The sequence below is a fragment of the Scyliorhinus torazame genome, chromosome 3 (assembly GCF_047496885.1).
Source record: "Scyliorhinus torazame isolate Kashiwa2021f chromosome 3, sScyTor2.1, whole genome shotgun sequence".
Lineage (NCBI taxonomy): Eukaryota > Metazoa > Chordata > Chondrichthyes > Carcharhiniformes > Scyliorhinidae > Scyliorhinus > Scyliorhinus torazame.
Genome location: NC_092709.1, coordinates 317,525,438 through 317,547,608, shown reverse-complemented (window position 1 = coordinate 317,547,608; position 22,171 = coordinate 317,525,438). Strand labels below are relative to the sequence as shown.

The window sequence follows — 22,171 nt, the reverse complement described above, 5'->3', positions numbered from 1 at the left end:
TGTCCCTGCTGCATTAGTTTAAACCCCCCCAAAGAGCACTAACAAATCTCCCCCCCAGGATATTTGTGCCCCTCAAGTTCAGATGTAGACCATCCTGTCTGTAGAGGTCCCACCTTCCCCAGAAAGAGCCCCAGTTATCCAGAAGAGGGCTGATGAAAGGAAAGCAGTGAATGTTGGATTTTGGCAGAAAAGAGAGGGAGAGGCAACACAGACTTTATGGTACAGTTCTATTCAGTATGCAGAAGCATCTGGGTAGGTGTGCATTGATCCGTCATGGCGGGAGGACATACTGAGAGAGTGGTTAGCAAACCAAAGGCTTCATAGAGGCATTCAGTACAAAAGTAGCTAAATTATGCTGAAACTTTATAAAGCTCTGGTTAGGCCCCAACTAGAGTATGGTGTTTAGTTCTTCATCTTCAGCTGTGTCATCAATGACTTTCCCTCTATCGTAAGTGTAGAAATGGGGATGTTCACTGATAACTGCAGCGCATTCAATTCTATTTGCAACTCCTCAGATACTGGACCATTCACTCCTCCATATGCATCATGATCTGGAAAAAATTCAGGCTTGGGCTGATAAATAGCAAGTAATATTCACACCACACAAGTGCCAGGCAATGACCATCTCCAATAAGAGAAGATCTAACAATTGCTCTTTGACATTCGATGGCATTACAATCGCTGAATCTCCCACTAGGTTGGGGTGAATGGTGTTACATAGAATCATAGAATTTACAGTGCAGAAGGAGGCCATTCGGCCCATCAAGTCTGCACCGCCCTTGGAAAGAGCACCGTACCCAAGCCCACACCTCCACCCTAACCCAGTAACCCCACCCAAACGTTTTGCACACTAAGGGTAATTTAGCCTGGCCGATCCACTAACCTGCACATCTTTGGGCTGTGGGAGGAAACCGGAGCACCCGGAGGAAACCCATACAGACAAGGGGAAAACGTGCAGACTCTGCACAGACAGTGCCCCAAGTCGGGAATCGAACCTGGGACCCTGGAGCTGTGAAGCAACTGTGCTAACCACTGTGTTACCATTGACCAGATACTAGAACATAGAACATTACAGCGCAGTACAGGCCCTTCGGCCCTCGATGTTGTGCCGACCTGTGAAACCACTCTAAAGCCCATCTACACTATTTCCTTATCGTCCATATGTCTATCCAATGACCATTTGAATGCCCTTAGTGTTGGCGAGTCCACTACTGTTGTAGGCAGGGCATTCCACACCCTTACTACTCTCGGAGTAAAGAACCTACCTCTGACATCTGTCCTATATCTATCTCCCCTCAATTTAAAGCTATGTCCCCTCGTGCTAGACATCACCATCCGAGGAAAAAGGCTCTCACTGTCCACCCTATCCAATCCTCTGATCATCTTGTATGCCTCAATTAAGTCACCTCTTAACCTTCTTCTCTCTAACGAAAACAGCCTCAAGTCCCTCAGCCTTTCCTCAGAAGATCTTCCCTCCATACCAGGCAACATTCTGGTAAATCTCCTCTGCACCCTTTCCAATGCTTCCACATCCTTCCGATAATGCGGCGACCAGAATTGCACGCAATACTCCAAATGCTGCCGCACCAGAGTTTTGTACAGCTGCAACATGACCTCAGGGCTCCGAAACTCTATCCCTCTACCAATAAAAGCTAACACACCGTACGCCTTCTTAACAACCCTCTCAACCTGAGTGGCAACTTTCAGGGATCTATGTACATGGACACCGAGATCTCTCTGCTCATCCACACTGCCAAGAATCTTACCATTAGCCCAGTACTCTGTCTTCCTGTTATTCCTTCCAAAATGTATCACCTCACACTTTTCTGCATTAAACTCCATTTAGTGTCTTCTCCTGTTACAAAATCAATTTTATAAAGTCTGAGGCTATGCCACAGGGTGGGCTGAGAGGAAGACCTCCTGCATCTTTGCTGACGTCCCATTTACGTGGTCCCCTTTTGGGTTTACATACCTGGGTGTTGTAACTACCCCTTCTTTATTCAACTTATGGGGCTAATTTCCCCCGATTGATTGCATCTGTTAGGTGCGACCTGATCACTGTTCCTTTCTGCCAATATCGTGGTTGGGTAGGGTCACAATGATTGAGATAAATATGTTACCGAGGTTACTGTATCCCTTGCAGATGCTGCCAATCTGGTTGTCTACTGGAGTCCTGAAGGAAATTGATGGGATGATTTGTTTGTTTATCTGGAACAAAAATTAACTTGGCTTGAAGTTGACTAAGTTGCAGCCATACTGCGTATGTTACCTTGGCCGCAGACCATGGATTCTACTTTTGGAGAGACAGAGGCACATGTAGGGTGGGAGATATGTCTGTAGGGTGGGAGATATGTTCAGTGGTGCCTCTTGGTCATCCTTTTGAGCTGCAATGTCAGCAATTTAACATCCCGAGACACTACGTCTGTAACTTAAGAAACTTTATCCTTAATAAGGCAACTATGCAACTTGACACTTCAATCTCCTCAGTGGAACAAATCCTGACTTCTAAACAGTTAATCAGCAAGTTTCTTAACACTTTGTTCTAGATCCTGGGTGAGTATATTGGGAACCCTGTGGTCTTGGGAAAATGACTTGGTGGTCAACATTAATGAGACCTGGGCTAGTATATGGGAATATGTCAATAAAATTTCAAGTAATTGACTTCAGGAAGCAAAGTACTGTACACACCCCTGTCAGCATCAACGGGGCCGAGGTGGAGATGATTAGCAGTTTCAAATTCCTAGGGGTGCACATCTCCAAAAATCTGTCCTGGTCCATCCACGACGACGCTACCACCAAGAAAGCACAACAGCGCCTCTACTTCCTCAGGAAACTAAGGAAATTCGGCACGTCCACATTAACCCTTACCAACTTTTACAGATGCACCATAGAAAGCATCCTATCGGGCTGCATCACAGCCTGGTATGGCAACTGCTCGGCCCAGGACCGCAAGAAACTTCAGAGAGTCGTGAATACCGCCCAGTCCATCACACAAACCTGCCTCCCATCCATTGACTCCATCTACACTTCCCGCTGCCTGGGGAAAGCGGGCAGCATAATCAAAGATCCCTCCCACCCGGCTTACTCACTCTTCCAACTTCTTCCATCGGGCAGGAGATACAGAAGTCTGAGAACACGCACGAACAGACTCAAAAACAGCTTCTTCCCCACTGTCACCAGACTCCTAAGTGACCCTCTTATGGACTGATCTCATTAACATTTCATCCGTGCCAGTGCTTATGTAGTTACATTGTATATGTTGTGTTGCCCTATTATGTATTTTCTTTTATTCCCTTTTCTTCTCATGGACTTAATGATCTGTTGAGCTGCTCGCAGAAAAATACTTTTCACTGTACCTCGGTACACGTGACAATAAACAAATCCAATCCAAGTATGTAATAGAATGGAGATTCAGTTCAAAATATTGCACTATTTTCACACCGGGTTTGAGAAAAAGGTTTGATCCTGCTAAATCCTAGATGTGATTAAAGTGCCAGGTTCAAGGGTGACTACATACACCGTGTGTGAGCAAAATTCAATCCTATTGGTCTGACGTGGTTAAAGAGTAGCACAGCTATAGAATTGGATCCTTTATTCCCAAATCTGAGGTTCCCAGACAGGGGAATTATTGACGTTTTTGAGAAAGGGCTGTGTAACATCCTAACTTTTGCAGCACGGAAAAATATCCTCTACTCTGGATTAGCGACAAGTATCGTTTGATTCAAAATTGGCCTAAAATACTTACGGAATGTATCCCTATGGAATTTCCGACTTCTGCACTCTGTTCTAAATCAAATATATTCCAAAAGGTGTGGGACCCCTACCTCAGCTTTATTGGCTCCGCTGTGTCTGACCTGCTCCTACGTTTTCCATAAGCTATGCAGCACCATTTTGAATTCACTATACATAAAGGTTTGCATCTTATGTAATTTTCCCATGTTTATATAGCTTTATCCACATCCTGCCGTCCCCTCCCCAAAACCTAAACCCCCAACCCAGCCGATTTTCTAATTACATAGAACATAGAACAATACAGCGCAGTACAGGCCCTTCGGCCCACGATGTTGCACCGAAACAAAAGCCATCTAACCTACACTATGCCATTATCATCCATATGTTTATCCAATAAACTTTTAAATGCCCTCAATGTTGGCGAGTTCACTACTGTAGCAGGTAGGGCATTCCACGGCCTCACTACTCTTTGCGTAAAGAACCTACCTCTGACCTCTGTCCTATATCTATTACCCCTCAGTTTAAAGTTATGTCCCCTCGTGCCAGCCATTTCCATCCGCGGGAGAAGGCTCTCACTGTCCACCCTATCCAACCCCCTGATCATTTTGTATGCCTCTATTAAGTCTCCTCTTAACCTTCTTCTCTCCAACGAAAACAACCTCAAGTCCATCAGCCTTTCCTCATAAGATTTTCCCTCCATACCAGGCAACATCCTGGTAAATCTCCTCTGCACCCGCTCCAAAGCCTCCACGTCCTTCCTATAATGCGGTGACCAGAACTGTACGCAATACTCCAAATGCGGCCGTACCAGAGTTCTGTACAGCTGCAACATGACCTCCCGACTCCGGAACTCAATCCCTCTACCAATAAAGGCCAACACTCCATAGGCCTTCTTCACAACCCTATCAACCTGGGTGGCAACTTTCAGGGATCTATGTACATTGTCAACTAGATCCCTCTGCTCATCCACACTTTCAAGAACTTTACCATTAGCCAAATATTCCGCATTCCTGTTATTCCTTCCAAAGTGAATCACCTCACACTTCTCTACATTAAACTCCATTTGCCACCTCTCAGCCCAGCTCTGCAGCTTATCTATATCCCTCTGTAACCTGCTACATCCTTCCACAACACCACCGACTTTAGTATCGTCTGCAAATTTACTCACCCACCCTTCTGCGCCTTCCTCTAGGTCATTGATAAAAATGACAAACAGCAACGGCCCCAGAACAGATCCTTGTGGTACTCCACTTGTGACTGTACTCCATTCTGAACATTTCCCATCAACCACCACCCTCTGTCTTCTTTCAGCTAGCCAATTTCTGATCCACATCTCTAAATCACCCTCAATCCCCATCCTCCGTATTTTCTGCAGTAGCCTACCGTGGGGAACCTTATCAAACGCTTTGCTGAAATCCATATACACCACATCAACTGCTCTACCCTCATCTACCTGTTCAGTCACCTTCTCAAAGAACTCAATAAGGTTTTTGAGGCATGACCTACCCTTCACAAAGCCATGCTGACTATCCCTGATCATATTATTCCTATCTAGATGATTATAAATCTTGTCTCTTATAATCCCCTCCAAGACTTTACCCACTACAGACGTGAGGCTCACCGGTCTATAGTTGCCGGGGTTGTCTCTGCTCCCCTTTTTGAACAAAGGGACCACATTTGCTGTCCTCCAGTCCTCTGGCACTATTCCTGTAGCCAATGATGACATAAAAATCAAAGCCAAAGGTCCAGCAATCTCTTCCCTGGCCTCCCAGAGACTCCTAGGATAAATCCCATCAGGTCCCGGGGACTTATCTATTTTCAGCCTGTCCAGAATTGCCAACACCTCTTCCCTACGTACCTCAATGCCATCTATTCTATTAGCCTGGGGCTCAGCATTCTCCTCCACAACATTATCTTTTTCCTGAGTGAATACTGACGAAAAATATTCATTTAGTATCTCGCCTATCTCTTCAGACTCCACACACAATTTCCCATCCCTGTCCTTGACTGGTCCTACTCTTTCCCTAGTCATTCGCTTATTCCTGACATACCTATAGAAAGCTTTTGGGTTTTCCTTGATCCTTCCTGCCAAATACTTCTCATGTCCCCTCCTTGCTCGTCTTAGCTCTCTCTTTAGATCCTTCCTCGCTACCTTGTAACTCTCCATCGCCCCAACCGAAACTTCACACCTCATCTTCACATAGGCCTCCTTCTTCCTCTTAACAAGAGATTCCACTTCCTTGGTAAACCACGGTTCCCTCACTCGACGCCTTCCTCCCTGCCTGACCGGTACATACTTATCAAGAACACACAGTAGCTGATCCTTGAACAAGCCCCACTTATCCAGTGTGCCCAACACTTGCAGCCTACTTCTCCACCTTATCCCCCCCAAGTCACGTCTAATGGCATCATAATTGCCCTTCCCCCAGCTATAACTCTTGCCCTGCGGTGTATACTTATCCCTTTCCATCATTAACGCAAACGTCACCGAATTGTGGTCACTGTCCCCAAAGTGCTCTCCTACCTCCAAATCCAACACCTGGCCTGGTTCATTACCCAAAACCAAATCCAACGTGGCCTCGCCTCTTGTTGGCCTGTCAACATATTGTTTCAGGAAACCCTCCTGCACACACTGTACAAAAAACGACCCATCTATTGTACTCGAACTATATCTTTTCCAGTCAATATTTGGAAAGTTAAAGTCTCCCATAATAACTACCCGTTGATCCGTTGTAAAGTAAGAGGCAGTAAATTTTAAGAATCATTGTTATAATGTTTTCATGGTAGTGAAGTCAAAGCGGTCAGAAAAGGAGAAAAGGCCCTTCGGACCATTGCACCTGCGCTGGTCAAAAACTCAACTATTCTGATCCCATTTCCCAGCACTTGGCCCATTGCCTTGAATGCCTGGGCATCGCAAGTGCACATCTAAATACTTCTTAAATGTTTGGATTGGATTTGTTTATTGTCACGTGTACCGAGGTACAGTGAAAAATCCTTTTCTTCCAGCAGCTCAACAGATCGTTAAGTACATGGGAAGAAAAGCGAATAAAAGAAAATACATAATAGGGCAACACAACATATACAATGTAACTACATAAGCACCGGCATCAGATGAAGCATACAGGGTGTAGTGTTAATGAGGTCAGTCCATAAGAGGGTCATTTAGGAGACTGGTAACAGTGGGGAAGAAGCTGTTTTAGAGTCTGTTTGTGCGTGTTCTCAGACCTCTGTATCTCCTGTGCGATGGAAGAAGTTGGAAGAGTGAGCAAGCCGGGTGGGCCACCATCCTTTCAGGCAGTGAATTTCAAATTCCTGTCACCCTCCTCAAATCCCCTCTAAACCTCCTGCCCCTTACCTTAAATCATGGTCATTGATCCCTCCAGCAAGGGAAAAAGTTTCTTCCGGTCTACTCATATTTGTGCCCCTCATAATTTTATACATCTCAATCATGTCCCCCCTCAGTCTTCTCTTTTCCAAGGGAAACTACCCCAATCTATCCAATCTCTCTTCATTGCTAAACTCTTCAGCCCAGGCAACATCCTGATAAATCTCCTCTGCAACCTTTCCAGTGCTATCACATCCCTCCTCTAAATTGGATTCCAGAATGGCACTCTAGCTGTGGCCGAACCAACGTTTTCAGTTCCAGCATAATCACCATGTTCTTAAACTCTATGCTGCAGCTAATAAAGGCAAGTAGGCCATGTACTTTCTTAACCACTATACCTGTCTGCCCCGTTACATTGAAGGACCAGTGTATATGCGCACCAATGTCTCTCAGATCCTCGGTGTTTCCCAGGGTCCTGCCGTTTATCATGCATTCCCTTGCCTTGTTTGCCCTGCCCAAGTGCATCACCTCACACTTAAGTGGATTGAATTCCATTTTCCACTGCTCAACCCATCTGACCAGACCGTCTATATCTTCCTGTAATCTAAGGCGATCCTCTTCACTATTTACTACTCTACCAATTTTCGTATCATCCTCAAATTTACTGATCAACCCCCCTATATTCAAGTCGAAATCATTTATATAAACCAAAAACAGCAAGGACCTCAACACTGATCCCTGCTCAATCAGAAAAACATCCCTCGACCATCACCCTCTGCTTCCTGTGGCCAATTCTGGATCCAATTTACCAAATTTCCTGGGATCCCATGGGCTCTTACCTTCGCTATCAAACTCCAATGCCTTGCTGAAGTCCAAGTGGACAATGTCAAATGCATTGCCCACATCTACACATCCACCATCGAGCGGCTGGTTTAGCCCAGTGGGCTAAACAGCTGGCTTGTAATGCAGAAAAATGACAGCAGCGCGGGTTCAATTCCCGTACCGGCCTCCCCGAACAGGCGACGGAATGTGGCGACTAGGGGCTTTTCACAGTAACTTCATTGAAGCCTACTCGTGACAATAAGCGATTATTATAAATAACAGGGAGACAGTGGCGCAGTGGTATTGTCACTGGACTAGTAATCCAGAGGCCCAGGATAATCCGCAGAGGACCCAGGTTCGAATCCTACCATGGCAGATTGTGAAATTTGAATTCAATAAAAATAAGAGTCTAACAATGACATTAAACTATTGGGCTGGTTTAGCACAGAGGGCTAAATAGCTGGCTTGCAATGCAGAATAATGCCAGTAGCGCAGGTTCAATTCCTGGACCGGCCTCCATGAACAGGCGCCGGAATGTGGTGACTAGTGGCTTTTCACAGTAATTTATTTGAAGCCCACTTGTGACAATAAGCTACTATTAGGGCAGCATGGTAGCATTGTGGATAGCACAATTGCTTCACAGCTCCAGGGTCCCAGGTTCGATTCCCGGCTTGAGTCACTGTCTGTGCGGAGTCTGCACGTTCTCCCAGTGTGTGCGTGGGTTTCCTCCGGGTGCTCCGGTTTCCTCCCTCAGTGTCGGGTGGGGTTACTGGGTTATGGGGATAGGGTGGAGGTGTGGGCTTGGGTAGGGTGCTCTTTCAAAGAGCCGGTGCAGACTCGATGGGCCGAATAGCCTCCTTCTGCACTGTAAATTCTATGAAACACACCTAGTCACCTCTTCGAAAAATTCAAAAAAACTATGCTGATTAATCCCTAGCTCACCAAATGCAGATTAATTCTGTCTCAGAATTTCTTCCAATGGTTTCCCCACCACTGAGGTTAGACTGACTGGCCTGTAGTTTCCTGGTTTATCCCTTCTTGAATAATGGCACATTAACTATCCTCCGGTCCTCTGGCCAGGGAGGAATTGAAAATTATCGCCAGCGCCTCTGCCCTGTTTTCATGGATGCAGAAGTAACTGTTCTGGACGGTTTGTTTTCGAAAGTTTGTTGCATTATTTGTAAAAATTATAAAACTCTAATGAAATATTGGAAAAAAATGCATGATTCTTTGAGGTGTCAGACATGGGGAAATGCAGTGGGTGGCTGATCTCAACAACATTCAGCCATAGAGAGGAAAGCACAGTAATAAGATGGAGCTCTTCCAGTGACTTTAAAAAAAAAAAATAGCTTGTCACATGTAGGCTTCAGTGAAGTTACTGTGAAAAGCCCCTAGTCGCCACATTCCGGCGCCTGTTCGGGGAGGCCGGTACGGGAATTGAACCCGGGTTGCTGCCTTGTTCTGCATTAAAGCCAGCTCCTTAGCCCAATGTGCTAAACCAGCCCCTTTTACACTGTATAAAACTGCTGTTTCCATCAGGTATTTTTAAACATAAACTTTACGAAGCTCAATACTATAACTAGCTCTTGCTTATAGAAATAAGCTGAAGCATGAACATTTAAAACAGCACAAAAATGGTAAAATCAGAATTACTCAAGGCAGGATCATAAAGAAAAGGGTTCCAGCAGAAGTTGTTTCTGCAGCAGTTGGTTGGGATGTGGAGGAAGATCATAGAATCCCTACAGTGCAGAAGGAGGCCATTTGGCCCATCAAGTCTGCACTGACCCTCTGAAAGAGCACCCCACCCAGCCCCACTCACCTGTAACCCCACGTAACCTCTGGACACTAGGGGGCAATTTAGCATGGTCAATCCACCTAACCTGCACATCTTTGTACAGTGGGAGGAAACCGGAGCACCCGGAGGAAACCCAGGCAGTCACGGGGAGAAAGTGCAAACTCAACACAGTCACCCAAGGCCGAAATTGAACCTGGGACCCTGGCAATGTGAGGCAGCAGTGCTAAACACTATGTCAACATGCTGCCCGTAGATCAGACCAACAAGATCAGGCCTTGTTAAAGAAAGATACACGAGGCCTGCACGTTCCAGTGACTGTAGCAAGCGGGAGAAGACACAGGCAGCTGTGAACAACCTCGCACGCATAGGTGACAGCCTCATCCACAAGACAGAGGTTAATGTGCCTCTACTAGCCCTCTCAAATCCATGCATTCTTTTCCACTTCATGGTTGTATCTGTCCAATCAGCTTTTATCAATCACAAATGACATGTGGGGTGTTTGTGACCAGCACATACTATCCCACCACATCCATCTCAACCTGCCAGCACTTTTGGACAGTGCTGACCACATCACCCACCTCCATTGCCTCTCCTCCATCCATTGTCCAGTAGGTTGAAGCTGTCTTTACCCAGTTTCAATCTTAGGTATCCAGCTGTAGCCACAGAATGACCTGCAATGGCTTCTCTTTCCACTGTCACAATGATACTGCTCAAGTCCCCCAAAGTTCAATCCTTAACCCTTGCCCTCTTTCTTATCTACATGGTGTCCATGGCGACACATAGCATCCCACATGTACAGTGATGACATTCGGCACTTATCCCACTGCTATCTCTCTCGACTTTTCCATTATGTGGAGATGTCGGCATTGGACTGGGGTGGGCACAGCAAGAAGTCTTACAACAGCAGGTTAAAGTGCAAAAGGTTTGTTTGGAGTCATGGCTTTCGGAGTGGCTCCTGCATCAGGTGAGTGTACTGTGGTACAATAAAAAAGTATTGTTCTGCCTATAGAGCTCGCAGAGTCGCCACGTTCTGGCGCCATCTTGAAACAGAAAAAAAATGAATCAGCAGAACTTTCCAATTAAACAACGGGAAGACCAAAACAATCATCTTCAATGCCTGCTGCAGGCTTCATCCCAGATGACCTGATATTGTTTCAATGATCTTGTTTGAGAGATAAATATTGGTTCATTGGTCAAGTTAAGAGGTTACCATGGGCTGAGCCACATACATTGCTTTTTTTTTTTTCGATGCTCGCTACACAGCCTTAGAAAAAACACATCAATTCAGGCGTCTAATTCTAAAGGGCATTTACGATACCTATGTTTGGATTTTATTGGTCAAAGATCGATGGTATCAAAATCAATCTATCGATTGTCATCTGTGCACAATGCCATCATCTTCTGACTTGATTCAGGAGCAAACGACTTTTGCTGAAATTGGTTTTAAAATGGTGGCTTAATGTGCAGTCAGGAGACAACAGGAGTGTGTGATTCACCTCATCGCTCCGCTCCTTAGCTGGGGGTAAGGGGAGAAACAAAAGAAGCTCTGGATTTGAAATGAAAAGAAAATCGCTTATTGTCAACTGAAGTCACTGTGAAAAGTCCCTAGTCGCCACATTTCGGCACCTGTTCGGGGAGGCTGGTACGGGAATTGAACCCGCACTGCTGGCCTGCCTTGGTCTGCTTTAAAAGCCAGCGATTTAGCCCTGTGTTAAACCAGCCCCTGATTTCTGTCCGATGTCTCACGGGATCATGTGTATATGCATGTGAGTGTGGGACATTACACAAGAACGGAGATGAATAAGTATCCGCAAAGGGTTGAGAATCTTTGGAATTCTCTGCCCTAGAGTGCTTTAGTTACCCCATCGTTGTATATATTTATGGTTGAGATAGACAGATTTTTGGTCTCTCAGGGAATCAAGGAAGCTGGCAGGAAAATGAAGCCAAAGCAGGCTCAAGGGGCTGTAAGATCTACTGGAGCTACTATTGCTTTCATTTTTAACAAATCTTGCCCATAGAGTAACACTGCAAATTCATGTTTCCTACAAGAATGAACACTCGACACTCTTCATGTAGGATATCCCAGCAAGTGCCAGACCTTTGGGAATAGGAAGGGAGAAAATAAACAAAAAATTGTAAAGGAGGGAAAGAAAACTTTCAAAAAAAAAAGTCTCAAAACCTTGTTGTCCATTGAAAACCAAACAACTAAATATTTGCTTCCGTAACACAATTAGCAGACCAGCTAAATCCAATCGTCCAATTAATACACAGCTCCTGGCAGCAATTCCCACAAAACGGATCATTTCATTCTGAAACAGTAAAATGAGTTTGACATAGAACAAGTGGTGCAAGCGTTATTTTTTATTGCATTAAACCTGGCAGCCATACTCAGCTCCAGAATGTAAAGTCTAAAAAAAACACGTTTCCCACTTTGCGGGAGGTGCCCTCTCAGTTCAATCCAGTGAGCTGTAGAGTTTCTGGTGCAAATAGGACAGTTTCTCGGAGCGAGTCCGTTTGAGCAAAGGGAACCACTCCCAGTGGGGCAGCTCTACGACCACGTAGCCAGCTTGAACTAGCTGCCTCCTCTTCATACTGTGCAATCCAAGGAGGGTGCGGGAATTGTAGCAGTAGTGATTGCGGTTGGATACCTGAATGGCGAGTTTTCGGATCTCGGATGGGCCCTCGGGCTGGATAGCAGCCATTGTTACTGGGGTTTTTGAATTCGTTATCGTGCTTAAAAGGCTGTCTGTTAGGGGTACTCCATTTCGAAATACTTTCAGATTCAACCCTGTATGACCTCTATCTTCAACCTCTGTTCGGAGCATCTTTTTAACACTATCGACACTGTCGCTTCCAGCCACATTGTCAGACTCACTTTTGAAAACGGGCCCGCCAGCTCTGCGTTTCGCGAGTTGGGAAATTAATTGGTCTGTGACCGGGATCCCGCTGAACTTGAACTCGAGTTTTTGCACCTTTTCATTCGACGCTTCCATGTTTAGTGGCAGTGGCTTGCCAGTGGGGTCAAAATGCACCTCAAGGTCAGCTGACCTGGTGTGAGGCAAAATCATGTGGTTCTTGACAAACTGAGGGCTGCCAAGCATGACCTGGAGCAGTATGGTGGCTTCGACCACCTCCGGCTTCACACAAATGTCCTGTTTGGCAAAATTCCAGAGCATTTCTGTGACTTCCTGCTGCAAGTGCACTGGGAGGCGATGGCCTTGGTAATCGGGACATTCGATTGCCACTGTTCCGTCAAGTGTGAAGAGATCTTTCTTCAGTTCGAATGGACTTCCTTCGGTTGCTAGCTTCACAAACTGTGGGCTTAAAGCGACGTCGATGAGGTCGTGGGGGAAACGCCCCATAAATGCCAGCGCCAGCAGGGCGGTGAGCAAGTGCTCCGGGAAGCGCTCAAACTCGTGCATTTTATGGTGCAGCTGCTCTGTCAAGCTGCAGAAAAATTCCTCAGCGTTCTCAGGCTCGTAGTTCAAAGTTGAAAAAGACCAAAGGTATTTGGCAACATCTTTGCTCCGACAGTAGTGCACCTTTGAAGGGACCTTGGATGCGACGGCATCCAACAGACTCTTATCACGGTAGCGCAACGAAGCGTATGCCAACACAACATGCATGACCCCCTGAGTGCCCATATTAGGAATCCTTTCAGGCGCCACCTCCCCCAGTCGCTTTAGGAAAGGCAAGTGATCCACATGGGTATAACGGAACATTTTCATCACGTTCACCAAGCTATAATTGCTGATGTCTTCTATTCTGGCAGCAACCTTGTCGCCAATTCTCTTCATCAGATGTGCAGAAAACCCATTTTTTGACTTAAAGAAACCCAGGCAGGCAGCTCCGACTTCCTCCATGTTCATCTGCTCCAAGTGCGTAGACAGCAGCAATTCCAGTTTCTGCATCAGCTCTGGAGACGCCCGGCGGTTTTCCCCGATCACGTAGAGGAGTTGAACCAGCTGGGGCATGGTCAGCCCTTTCCAGCGCAGGGCAACGTAGCTCAGAACGATCTCCATGTACTGTGGCACGCTGCGGCCAAGGCAACGCCACAAGTCAGCAACGAACAAGAGCTGGCTCAACTCCATGTCCCAGACACGCCGGCAGAACTCTGCCTCGTAGAGCTTTAGGAACGCATGTGAGGAAACCCGAAGGCGGACGATGGCCTCAAAAAGCTGGAGGAGCTGCGGCAAAGTGAACGTGCCCCGACTGTCGGCGCTGTACCGACAGAGCATTGCGAAATGGGAATCCGCCATCACCACTGCATGCTGCTCGGCTGGCAACCAGCTGAGCCGGCAAAAATAGTCGGAGATATTTTCCGGGGTCATGCTCCCTTTCAAGAAGGAGACGTTGGACAAAATCCTCTGCCCCTCTTCTGCTGACACTGGGTCTCTCTGTTCTGAGCTGTTGAAACAAAGAACCCTGTAGGCATCGTCAAGTTTCTGAAAGCCCCGCGGGTCCTCTTTAGTATCGTAGATCTCTACAGTATCTGAGTCTAGCTTTTGCTTTGTGGCTGCAGGCCACCGGGCAGCACTACATTGCTCCTCACCGGATTTATTATAGACCAGATCCAGCAGAGTGTTTCTGACACTGGACAATCGGCGAGAGCAGGTCACTGTGTAGGTGTTATGCACTTGCTTGATTCCCAAAGTGGATGGAACGTTTTCCAATAATAGCGAGAAACTGTCATTGTAATCATCTGTCTCATTGGAAATATTTGGGCCTGGCCTTCTGTTAGTGCTGCTGTACGCTGCCGGTTTGGAATTAATCTTATAGTCCTGCAATACCGAGGCTTCCTTTCGCAAGCAGAGGATGGTCCGGCCATATCTTTTACCTTGCTTGTCATTAACGTCCTGTGCCTTTCGTTCTGGTTTTGTTGCTTCAGTACACGGCCTTGTTTTCGAATATGCTCGCTGGTTGCAGATTCTTCTGGGAAGCTTCCGCCAGATGACAGCAGCCATGTTCATAAAGAGTGCGGTACCCAGCTTGTCTCCAGTACTGAAAAAAGGTAGAAGGCAAATGACTTTGATGCTTTGAGAATTTCCAAGATCACCTCAATTTATAATTTAATTGGCAACCTCCTTTTAGCATCCAACCCCGTATTACTAACACACACAAAGAAGTTGTTTCCGTAGGGGAAAAAAGAATCAGACAAAACCCACTCACCAAGTCTAAAAGATGGGAGGAGGCTGGAGTGGAGCATAAACAGCAGCAGGGACTGGTTAGGTCGAATGGCCTGTTTATCTTAAGTAAGATGAGAACAACTGAACGGTTGACAGTGCACAAAAATGTCCATTGCCAAGATAATGTTACAGAAGTTTAATCCTTCTCCATTTGGCCTACCCTAATATGCAGCAGTCTATTACTGTGGCACTCTGGAAGCATCACAATAAACAAATTAACTGCAGCTCTATCAAGCAATGTCCAAGAGCATTGATTTAAACTGACATACAATCAATCCAAGCAGAGCACCACAAACTCACTGAACTCGACCAGACAATTTGTACTTACAGTAAAACACCAGCCACAGGAGCAGTAGTAATGGTATGCTGTGGTAATTCGCTACGAAAGACATAGAATCTTCAAGAAGCTAGCCTACAGGGCCACTATAACAAACCATTCACACAACACTACACGTTAAATTGTACAAAAAACAAAAACCCCATGTAGCTGGGCTGCCTCATTCCCTGTTGCCATTCTGAGGGAACAGAAACACTGCTGCTGAGTTGCTGATGCAGAGCATTTAGCTGCTGTCATCTCCATTTTACCGGCTGCCATGTGAGGATTTGAACTCATGCCAGGGCCTCAGCCTGGGTCTCTGGATTAATAGTCCTGTGATGTGCCACTGTTATGCCACTCAATATTATCAAAGAATCAGCTTTGATAAAATATCAATATTCCAGTCTCAAGTAGAGGTTAGCATGCAAACGTTATACACTGGGATTGACGCTTACACTTAACATTTCAAACTTCCCCACACTAGAGGAAGAACAAGTTATACTTTGGACTACTTTTTCAAGATATTTATAAGTATTTTCTGTAACAAAGTAGCACAGGATGTCATCATCCATTCCCGAGTTCAGAATCACAGAAAAATACATTATATTACACTGGTTACAAACTAATCCAGTTTATTATAAAATTTTAAGCACTGCTGCCTCACGGAGCTGAGGAGCCAGGTTCGATCCTGGCCCCCGTGTTGGCGTGAGTCTCACCCCCACAATCCAAAGATGTGCAGGGTAGGTGGATTGGCCATGGAAAAATATAACTGGGCACTCAATTTATTTTTTAAAATTATAAAATTCTACAGAGGCCAACAACTAGATAAGACATGACTTTAAATGCTGCATGAGATCCTTTAGTCTTTTACGCAAATCCCTAAAAATATAATATAAAGATACTAATGACATCAAGGGATATGGGGAGCACGGCATTGGGGTAGATGATTGGCCATGATCCAGCTGAATGGCAGAGCAGGCTCGATGGGCTGAATGGCTAACTCCTCCTATGTCCCAAAATCCGTTCCAAAAATATAACCAGGAAAATTACAAACGTAATGGAGTAATCGTATGGTGCTGCAGACATTTGCTACAGACTAAATATGACACTCCCATCCTGGGAGCTGGGGGATACGATGAGGATATTGGCTAATTATAGCAATCCGTACCATCAATGAATCCGCAACTGACCCAGGCACGAGATGAAAACATTCCCAGTGGTGGATAGCTTTGGGAACCATAGATCCAAAGTCATCTGTTCCTCTCAAAATGCTACACTTATTGCGTGTTGACTAAAATTGCTCATGTACTGTATTGCAAAATATGATTTTTGAAAAGAAATCTATTTAATTTGGGGCAGCACTGTGGCGCAATGTGTAGCACTGCAGTCTCACGGCGCCGAGGTTCGATCCAGGCTCTGGGTCACATCCATGTGGAGTTTGCACATTCGCCCTGTGTTTGCATGGATTTCACCCTACAACACAAAGATGTGCAAGGTAGGTGGATTGAACATGCTAAACTGCCCCTTAATGGGAAAAAATGAATTGGTTACTCTAATTTTTTTTAAAAATCTATTTAATTTGTCTCTGAATTAATCAATTTTGTCTCACTAAATGTAGAGTACCCAATTCATTTTTTTCCAATTATGGGGCAATTTAGTGTGGCCAATCCACCTACCCTGCACATCTTTGGGTTGTGGGGGCGAAACCCACGCAAACACGGGGAGAATGTGCAAACCCCACATGGACAGTGACCCAGAGCTGGGATCGAACCTGAGACCTCGGCGCTGTGAGGCAGCAGGGCTAACCCACTGCGCCACCGTGCTGCCCCTGCTCTACATTTTAATTCACTATTTCTACTAGCTTGACAAAGCACCGTATGCTTCAACAATTATCTGAATAATTAATCTATCTTACCATCTCCATTCAGTAACCATTTTAAATTGATGACCTGTTCATCAAACTGACTTAGGCCATTACTGACCGGAAGCTTCATGGGAGCAGCCGAATCATGTCAGCTGAGTTCGGTACTCTGCTACATCCGCTGACCTGCAAAGCCTGTCTAAAAGTATGATGGAATACTTGCCTAGATGAGTACGGTGACAAGAAGTGTGGTACAAGGAGCCATGCACTTCGTTTGCACAGCTCTCACTGAACCCAATACCGGCACACAGTGGCAAAAAATAATTCCAATCTACAAGATGTACTGCAGCAAACCACTACATCAACAGCATCTCCCATTCCTGCGACATATACCGCTGAGAATGAGAAGGGCATCAAGATCAAGGAAACCTCGTCAGCATTCTATTCGGGACATTATTCACTATTTCTTCATAATTTTGGGTTAATATCTTGGAAACGCATGCTGATCAGCACTCTGCAGCATCATCACAAGGACTGTAACTATTCAAGAAAGTTTATTATTGTCTTCTTAAAGGAAACAGGGAATGGTTAATAAATTCTGGCCTTCTCAACATCACTCAAAGACAAGGACATGCATACTCAGAAAATAAACGAGTAACCCTCCAGTAAAACCCAAACCAGCACGCTATTCAACTATGATGTGCATCATACATGCCTCCCTTACCTTTTCCCTTAATATCCAGTTTGGTGATCAGGAGCAGGAGTTCTGGCTCCACCTTTCTCGTGGCATTCCAAAGCCTGTTGATTTCAGGAGGCAGCACGACAAATGTCCCAGACTAGGAAGTTTCAATGATGAACCAAGTTAATTAGCAAACAAAAAAAGAGGCGAGATGAGAATGTTTTTGCTGTAATCGAGAGAATAGAAGGCCTGATGCAGGAGCAGGGGAAAAGAAAATATAGTTCACTTTCAAAAGTGAATTGGATAAATATTTAAAGGACAAAATTTTGCTTGGCGATGGGGTGTTGGCTGAATTGGAAAGCTGTACAAAGTCAGTACAGTTAGAATGATCCTCCTTGTCACTCCTCACATTCTGTGGACATTTGGTCTGACCCCAGTAAGCGCCACTCGCACATGCGTACAACGACTCAGCTATCCCGCACATGCGCACAGCTGCCTAGCTATCACGCTGCCGCTATCCCGCACATGCGCACAGCGACCAAACCAGCCCGCATATGCGCAGTTGCCCAGCTATCACGCTGCCCAGCCATCCCGCACATGCGCACAGCTGCCCAGCCAGCCCGCACCTGCGCAGTTACCCATCTACCCCACGACCCCAGCCATCCCGCACATGCGCACACCCGTTCATCCAGCTGCGGTTACTGGGGAGACCGGAATGGTCCTCGGCCCATCCGCAGGCTGCGGCTTTCTCGACGCTGTTCTCTCGTCTCCTCCTCTCCAGCTTCACTTACCCTCGGCAGCCGCCGCCGCCATACCCCCCAGGGCAAAGAAGAAGGGAGCGAACAGTACGGAACTGCCGGAAGGACAAAACAGCGCTAATATAAAAGCGCAATGGGAATTCAAAACAGTCAATTGAGGGAGGAGAGGACATGGACGTGTGAATATAATACACGTTTCACTCTGAGACAGTGTGTATTGTAAGTGGGCTAGTAATCCAGAGACCTGGGGCAAGATCTGGGGTCCTGGGTTCAAATCCCACCACAGCAGAATTCAATAAAAATCTGGAATTAAAAGTCTAATGATGACCATTGTTCATTGTCGTAAAAACCCATCTGGAAATCTGCCATCCTTACCCTGGCTGGCCTGAATGTGACTCCTGCTTTACACCAAGTGGTTGAAGTGAAGGGCAGCTAGGGCAACCAGCGATGCCCATGTCCTGTAAATGAATTTTTTTTCAAAATTGTCGAGAAATATCTTTTGAGGTTGAGTCACTGTTTTGCCCCACTTCAGAAATCAGGGCTGACAATCCAGTATGGATGGAGTGCGACACTGTCCAAGATGCTGCGATGACAAATGAGGGTGTCATGATATTCAAACATACATCATAACACATACATAATGATAGACAGACCAACAGACCAATTAGCACACATAACACGACAGCCAATCACAGACAAGAGCAGACACAGTATAAGACAAGAAACACAACACTTCCTGGCCAGTCCATCTGGAGACAGCACAGGGCCAGGACCTCATTGGCAAGACACTCACAAAGTCACAACATGCTGAGTACCAAGTCAGATGTGTAAATAGTTAGTTGGAATAAAACTGCGTTGTACCAATCTCAACCGTGTTGGTTCGTCTGTACCTCAGAGCACCCAACACCACATGGTACCAGTGAGTGAATCGATACCTACCGGCAAATCTGCCATCCTGAGCCATGGACACCCGCAACAAACCGCAGCCGTTGCAAGTCGCTGGGAACCTGGGCACAAATTGGAAGCTCTTCAAGCAGCGATTCGAACTGTTCATGCAAGCCAATGAAAAACAGGGCACCTCGGACGAAACAAAGATTGCCATGCTCCTCACTACCGCAGGTCAGCACACCATCGATGTATACAACTCCTTGGTGTTCGCGGAAGGCGAGAACAAATCTAAGTATGACACGGTCCTCCTCAAGCTCGACAAGCACTTCAACGTTGAGGTCAATGAAAGCTTTGAGAGGTATGTCTTTCAGCAGCACCTGCAAGGTAAGGATGAGCTCTTTCAGTCCTTCCTGACGCACCTCCGCATACTCGCGCAGTCCTGCGGTTACGACACCACCTCAAGAGTCCATGATCCGGGACCAGATCGTTTTTGGCGTTGCCTCCAGTGGCCTACGCCAGTAGCTTCTAAAAATCAAAGGCCTGACCTTAGCATCTGCAGTTGAAGCCTGTGTCCTGCATGAAAATGCGACCAGCCGCTATGCCCAATTTCAGGCGACCGAATCGGCACGGAGGGGGTCCCACGCGATCGAATCGGCAAGCCAGGCCACCCACGAGGCCGAACGCATCCAGGCAATCGAGTTTCTCCCAGCCCGCGGCCCGGACGAGGGTGGCCGTTTCGCGCGCTTTTTGAGGCCTCCCGCATTTGTGCGCGCCAAATCCTACGGCAACACTGAGGGACGTGCTGCGCAGGCGCACCCGACGCAAGACCGAACTGCGCATGCGCAGTGGCGTAACGAACGCCATGACATCATGACGTGCGGCAACTGTGGAGCTGCACAGTTAAAAGGGCAATGTCCTGCAAAAACCCGACAATGCCTACGCTGTGGCAAGATGGGCCACTACGCTGCCTACTGTCGAGCGGCTCAATCTGTTGATCTTCCACATCTCCGACAACCTCACAGGAACGTGCGGACCATTCAGCCGCCACATCACAACATCCAAACCGACGACACAGATGACCAAGACGCCCTCCGGGTTGCGGTCATTGATGCGAACTGGGTCAACACCATCAATCCGGGCGATGAATGGAGTGCCACCCTAACGGTCAACCCGAATTCGTCGCCCACCTACTAGACTGGACTTATAAAACTGTTCACACGTCAAACTTTAGCAACTACTGTTTTGTAACATGTCACTGTTTTATCGTTCCAGGCCTCGTTTGATCGGTCCAAATTTCAACGTTCTTCTTTTGTTATGGTACAACCTCGTTAGCATGTCACACCTGACATCGCCCCTTGTATATAGTTAAGCCCCATGTACATGATGTAAATATTACGCACACACACCTTTAGCTGCACTCAGGACACATTTATATTTATAACCACGTAGGCACATAATCTTGTAAAAAAAGGGGGGATGTCATGATATTCAAACATACATCATAACACATACATAATGATAGACAGACCAATTAGCACACATAACACGACAGCCAATCACAGACAAGAGCAGACACAGTATAAGACAAGAAACACGATACTTCCTGGCCAGTCGATCTGGAGACAGCACAGGGCCAGGACCTCATTAGCAAGACACTCACACAGTCACAACGTGCTGAGTACCAAGTCAGATGTGTAAATAGGTAGGTGGAATAAAACTGCGTTGTACCAATCGCAACCGTGTTGGTTCGTCTGTACCTCAGAGCACCCAACACCTCAGAGGGCACTGCTTGAGTGGACGTAAAAAAGTCACATTACTCTACATTGAAGAACAGTAAGGGAGTTTCCTCCCCAGAGTGTCCTGCACAATATTTATCTTAGTCAACAGATCAAATTCAGATGGGAAACAGAGTTTAACATTTGAAAGCAGAAACAAAAGTGCACAAATTATTGGGAGAGGCAAAGAGCACTAGAGTGAGAAATGTTGAAGTATTAAGTGGGAGTCAGAGAAAGGGAATACAATAAGGCCTAAATTAGCTTAATATTGCAAGTGTGTGAACTCACAAAGCACGGTAAATAAGGCAGGTGAGCTGCAGGCACAGATAACTACATTGGAATGGGCCAGAACCTCCGAACAGTGGTAATCACAACCTGACTGAGAATAGTGCAGCGGGTTCCAGGGACCTTGAGTCAAGTGAAGCAGCACCACGGGACAAGGAGCCAATCCCCTTTTTTATGGCACCAGCTTTTGTAAAGTAGTTAAGTATAAAAGCTCTTCGAGCTGATCTCTTTCTGGTCTCAAATCCACCCACCACCCCCCCCCCCCCAGCTGCCCATATCCCTTTAACCTGCTTTTCATCAGAAATATATCTGATAACTATTTAATGATTCAGACTCCACGCACTATAGGGCAGCGAGTTCCACAAATTTACCACCACCTGCGAGAAGTAGTTCCTCCTCATCTCAGTTCTAAATCTACCGCCTCTCAACCTATATTTGTGACCTCCTGTTCTAGATTACCCCACAAGGGAAACATTTGGTCTACGTTTACTTTATCAATCCCTTTTAGTATTTTACATACCTCGATCAGATCCCCTCTCATCATTCTAAACTCCAGTGAATATAAGGCCAAACTGTTTAATCTCTCCTCATACGTCAAACCGTTCATCCGCGGAATCAATCTGGTGAACCTCCTCTGAACTGCCTTCAATGCCACCACATCGTTTGTGGTGAACCACTGTATTAGGAGATGTAAGGTAGGACCCGCACTACAGGTTCACCGGTAGCTCCTGCCGGCTGGCTCCGCCCAC

General features: G+C 46.2%; 2 protein-coding genes across 2 annotated transcripts in view; both read right to left on the bottom strand.

Annotated features, from left to right (window-relative positions):
• The window catches only part of ubox5 (U-box domain containing 5), a 49,495-nt gene extending 31,576 nt beyond the window's left edge, over positions 1-17,919 (bottom strand). Inside the window, exon 1 of the mRNA XM_072497607.1 lies at positions 17,762-17,919. The gene's annotated coding sequence lies outside the window, so the exon portion shown is untranslated. The remainder of the gene's footprint in view (positions 1-17,761) is intronic.
• Positions 12,016-17,919, bottom strand: fastkd5 (FAST kinase domains 5). The gene is made up of 2 exons (XM_072497606.1): positions 17,762-17,919; positions 12,016-14,675 (listed from the first exon to the last, which is right to left on the bottom strand). Exon 2 carries the CDS (start codon positions 14,642-14,644, stop codon positions 12,128-12,130), a length of 2,517 nt encoding a protein of 838 aa, XP_072353707.1. The 5' UTR covers positions 14,645-14,675; positions 17,762-17,919; the 3' UTR covers positions 12,016-12,127.
• Positions 17,920-22,171: the final 4,252 nt, after the last annotated feature.

Coding starts and splice junctions, on each gene's coding strand:
- fastkd5 (XM_072497606.1), bottom strand. CDS start 14,644: ATGAACATGGCTGCTGTCATCTGGCGGAAGCTTCCCAGAAGAATCTGC.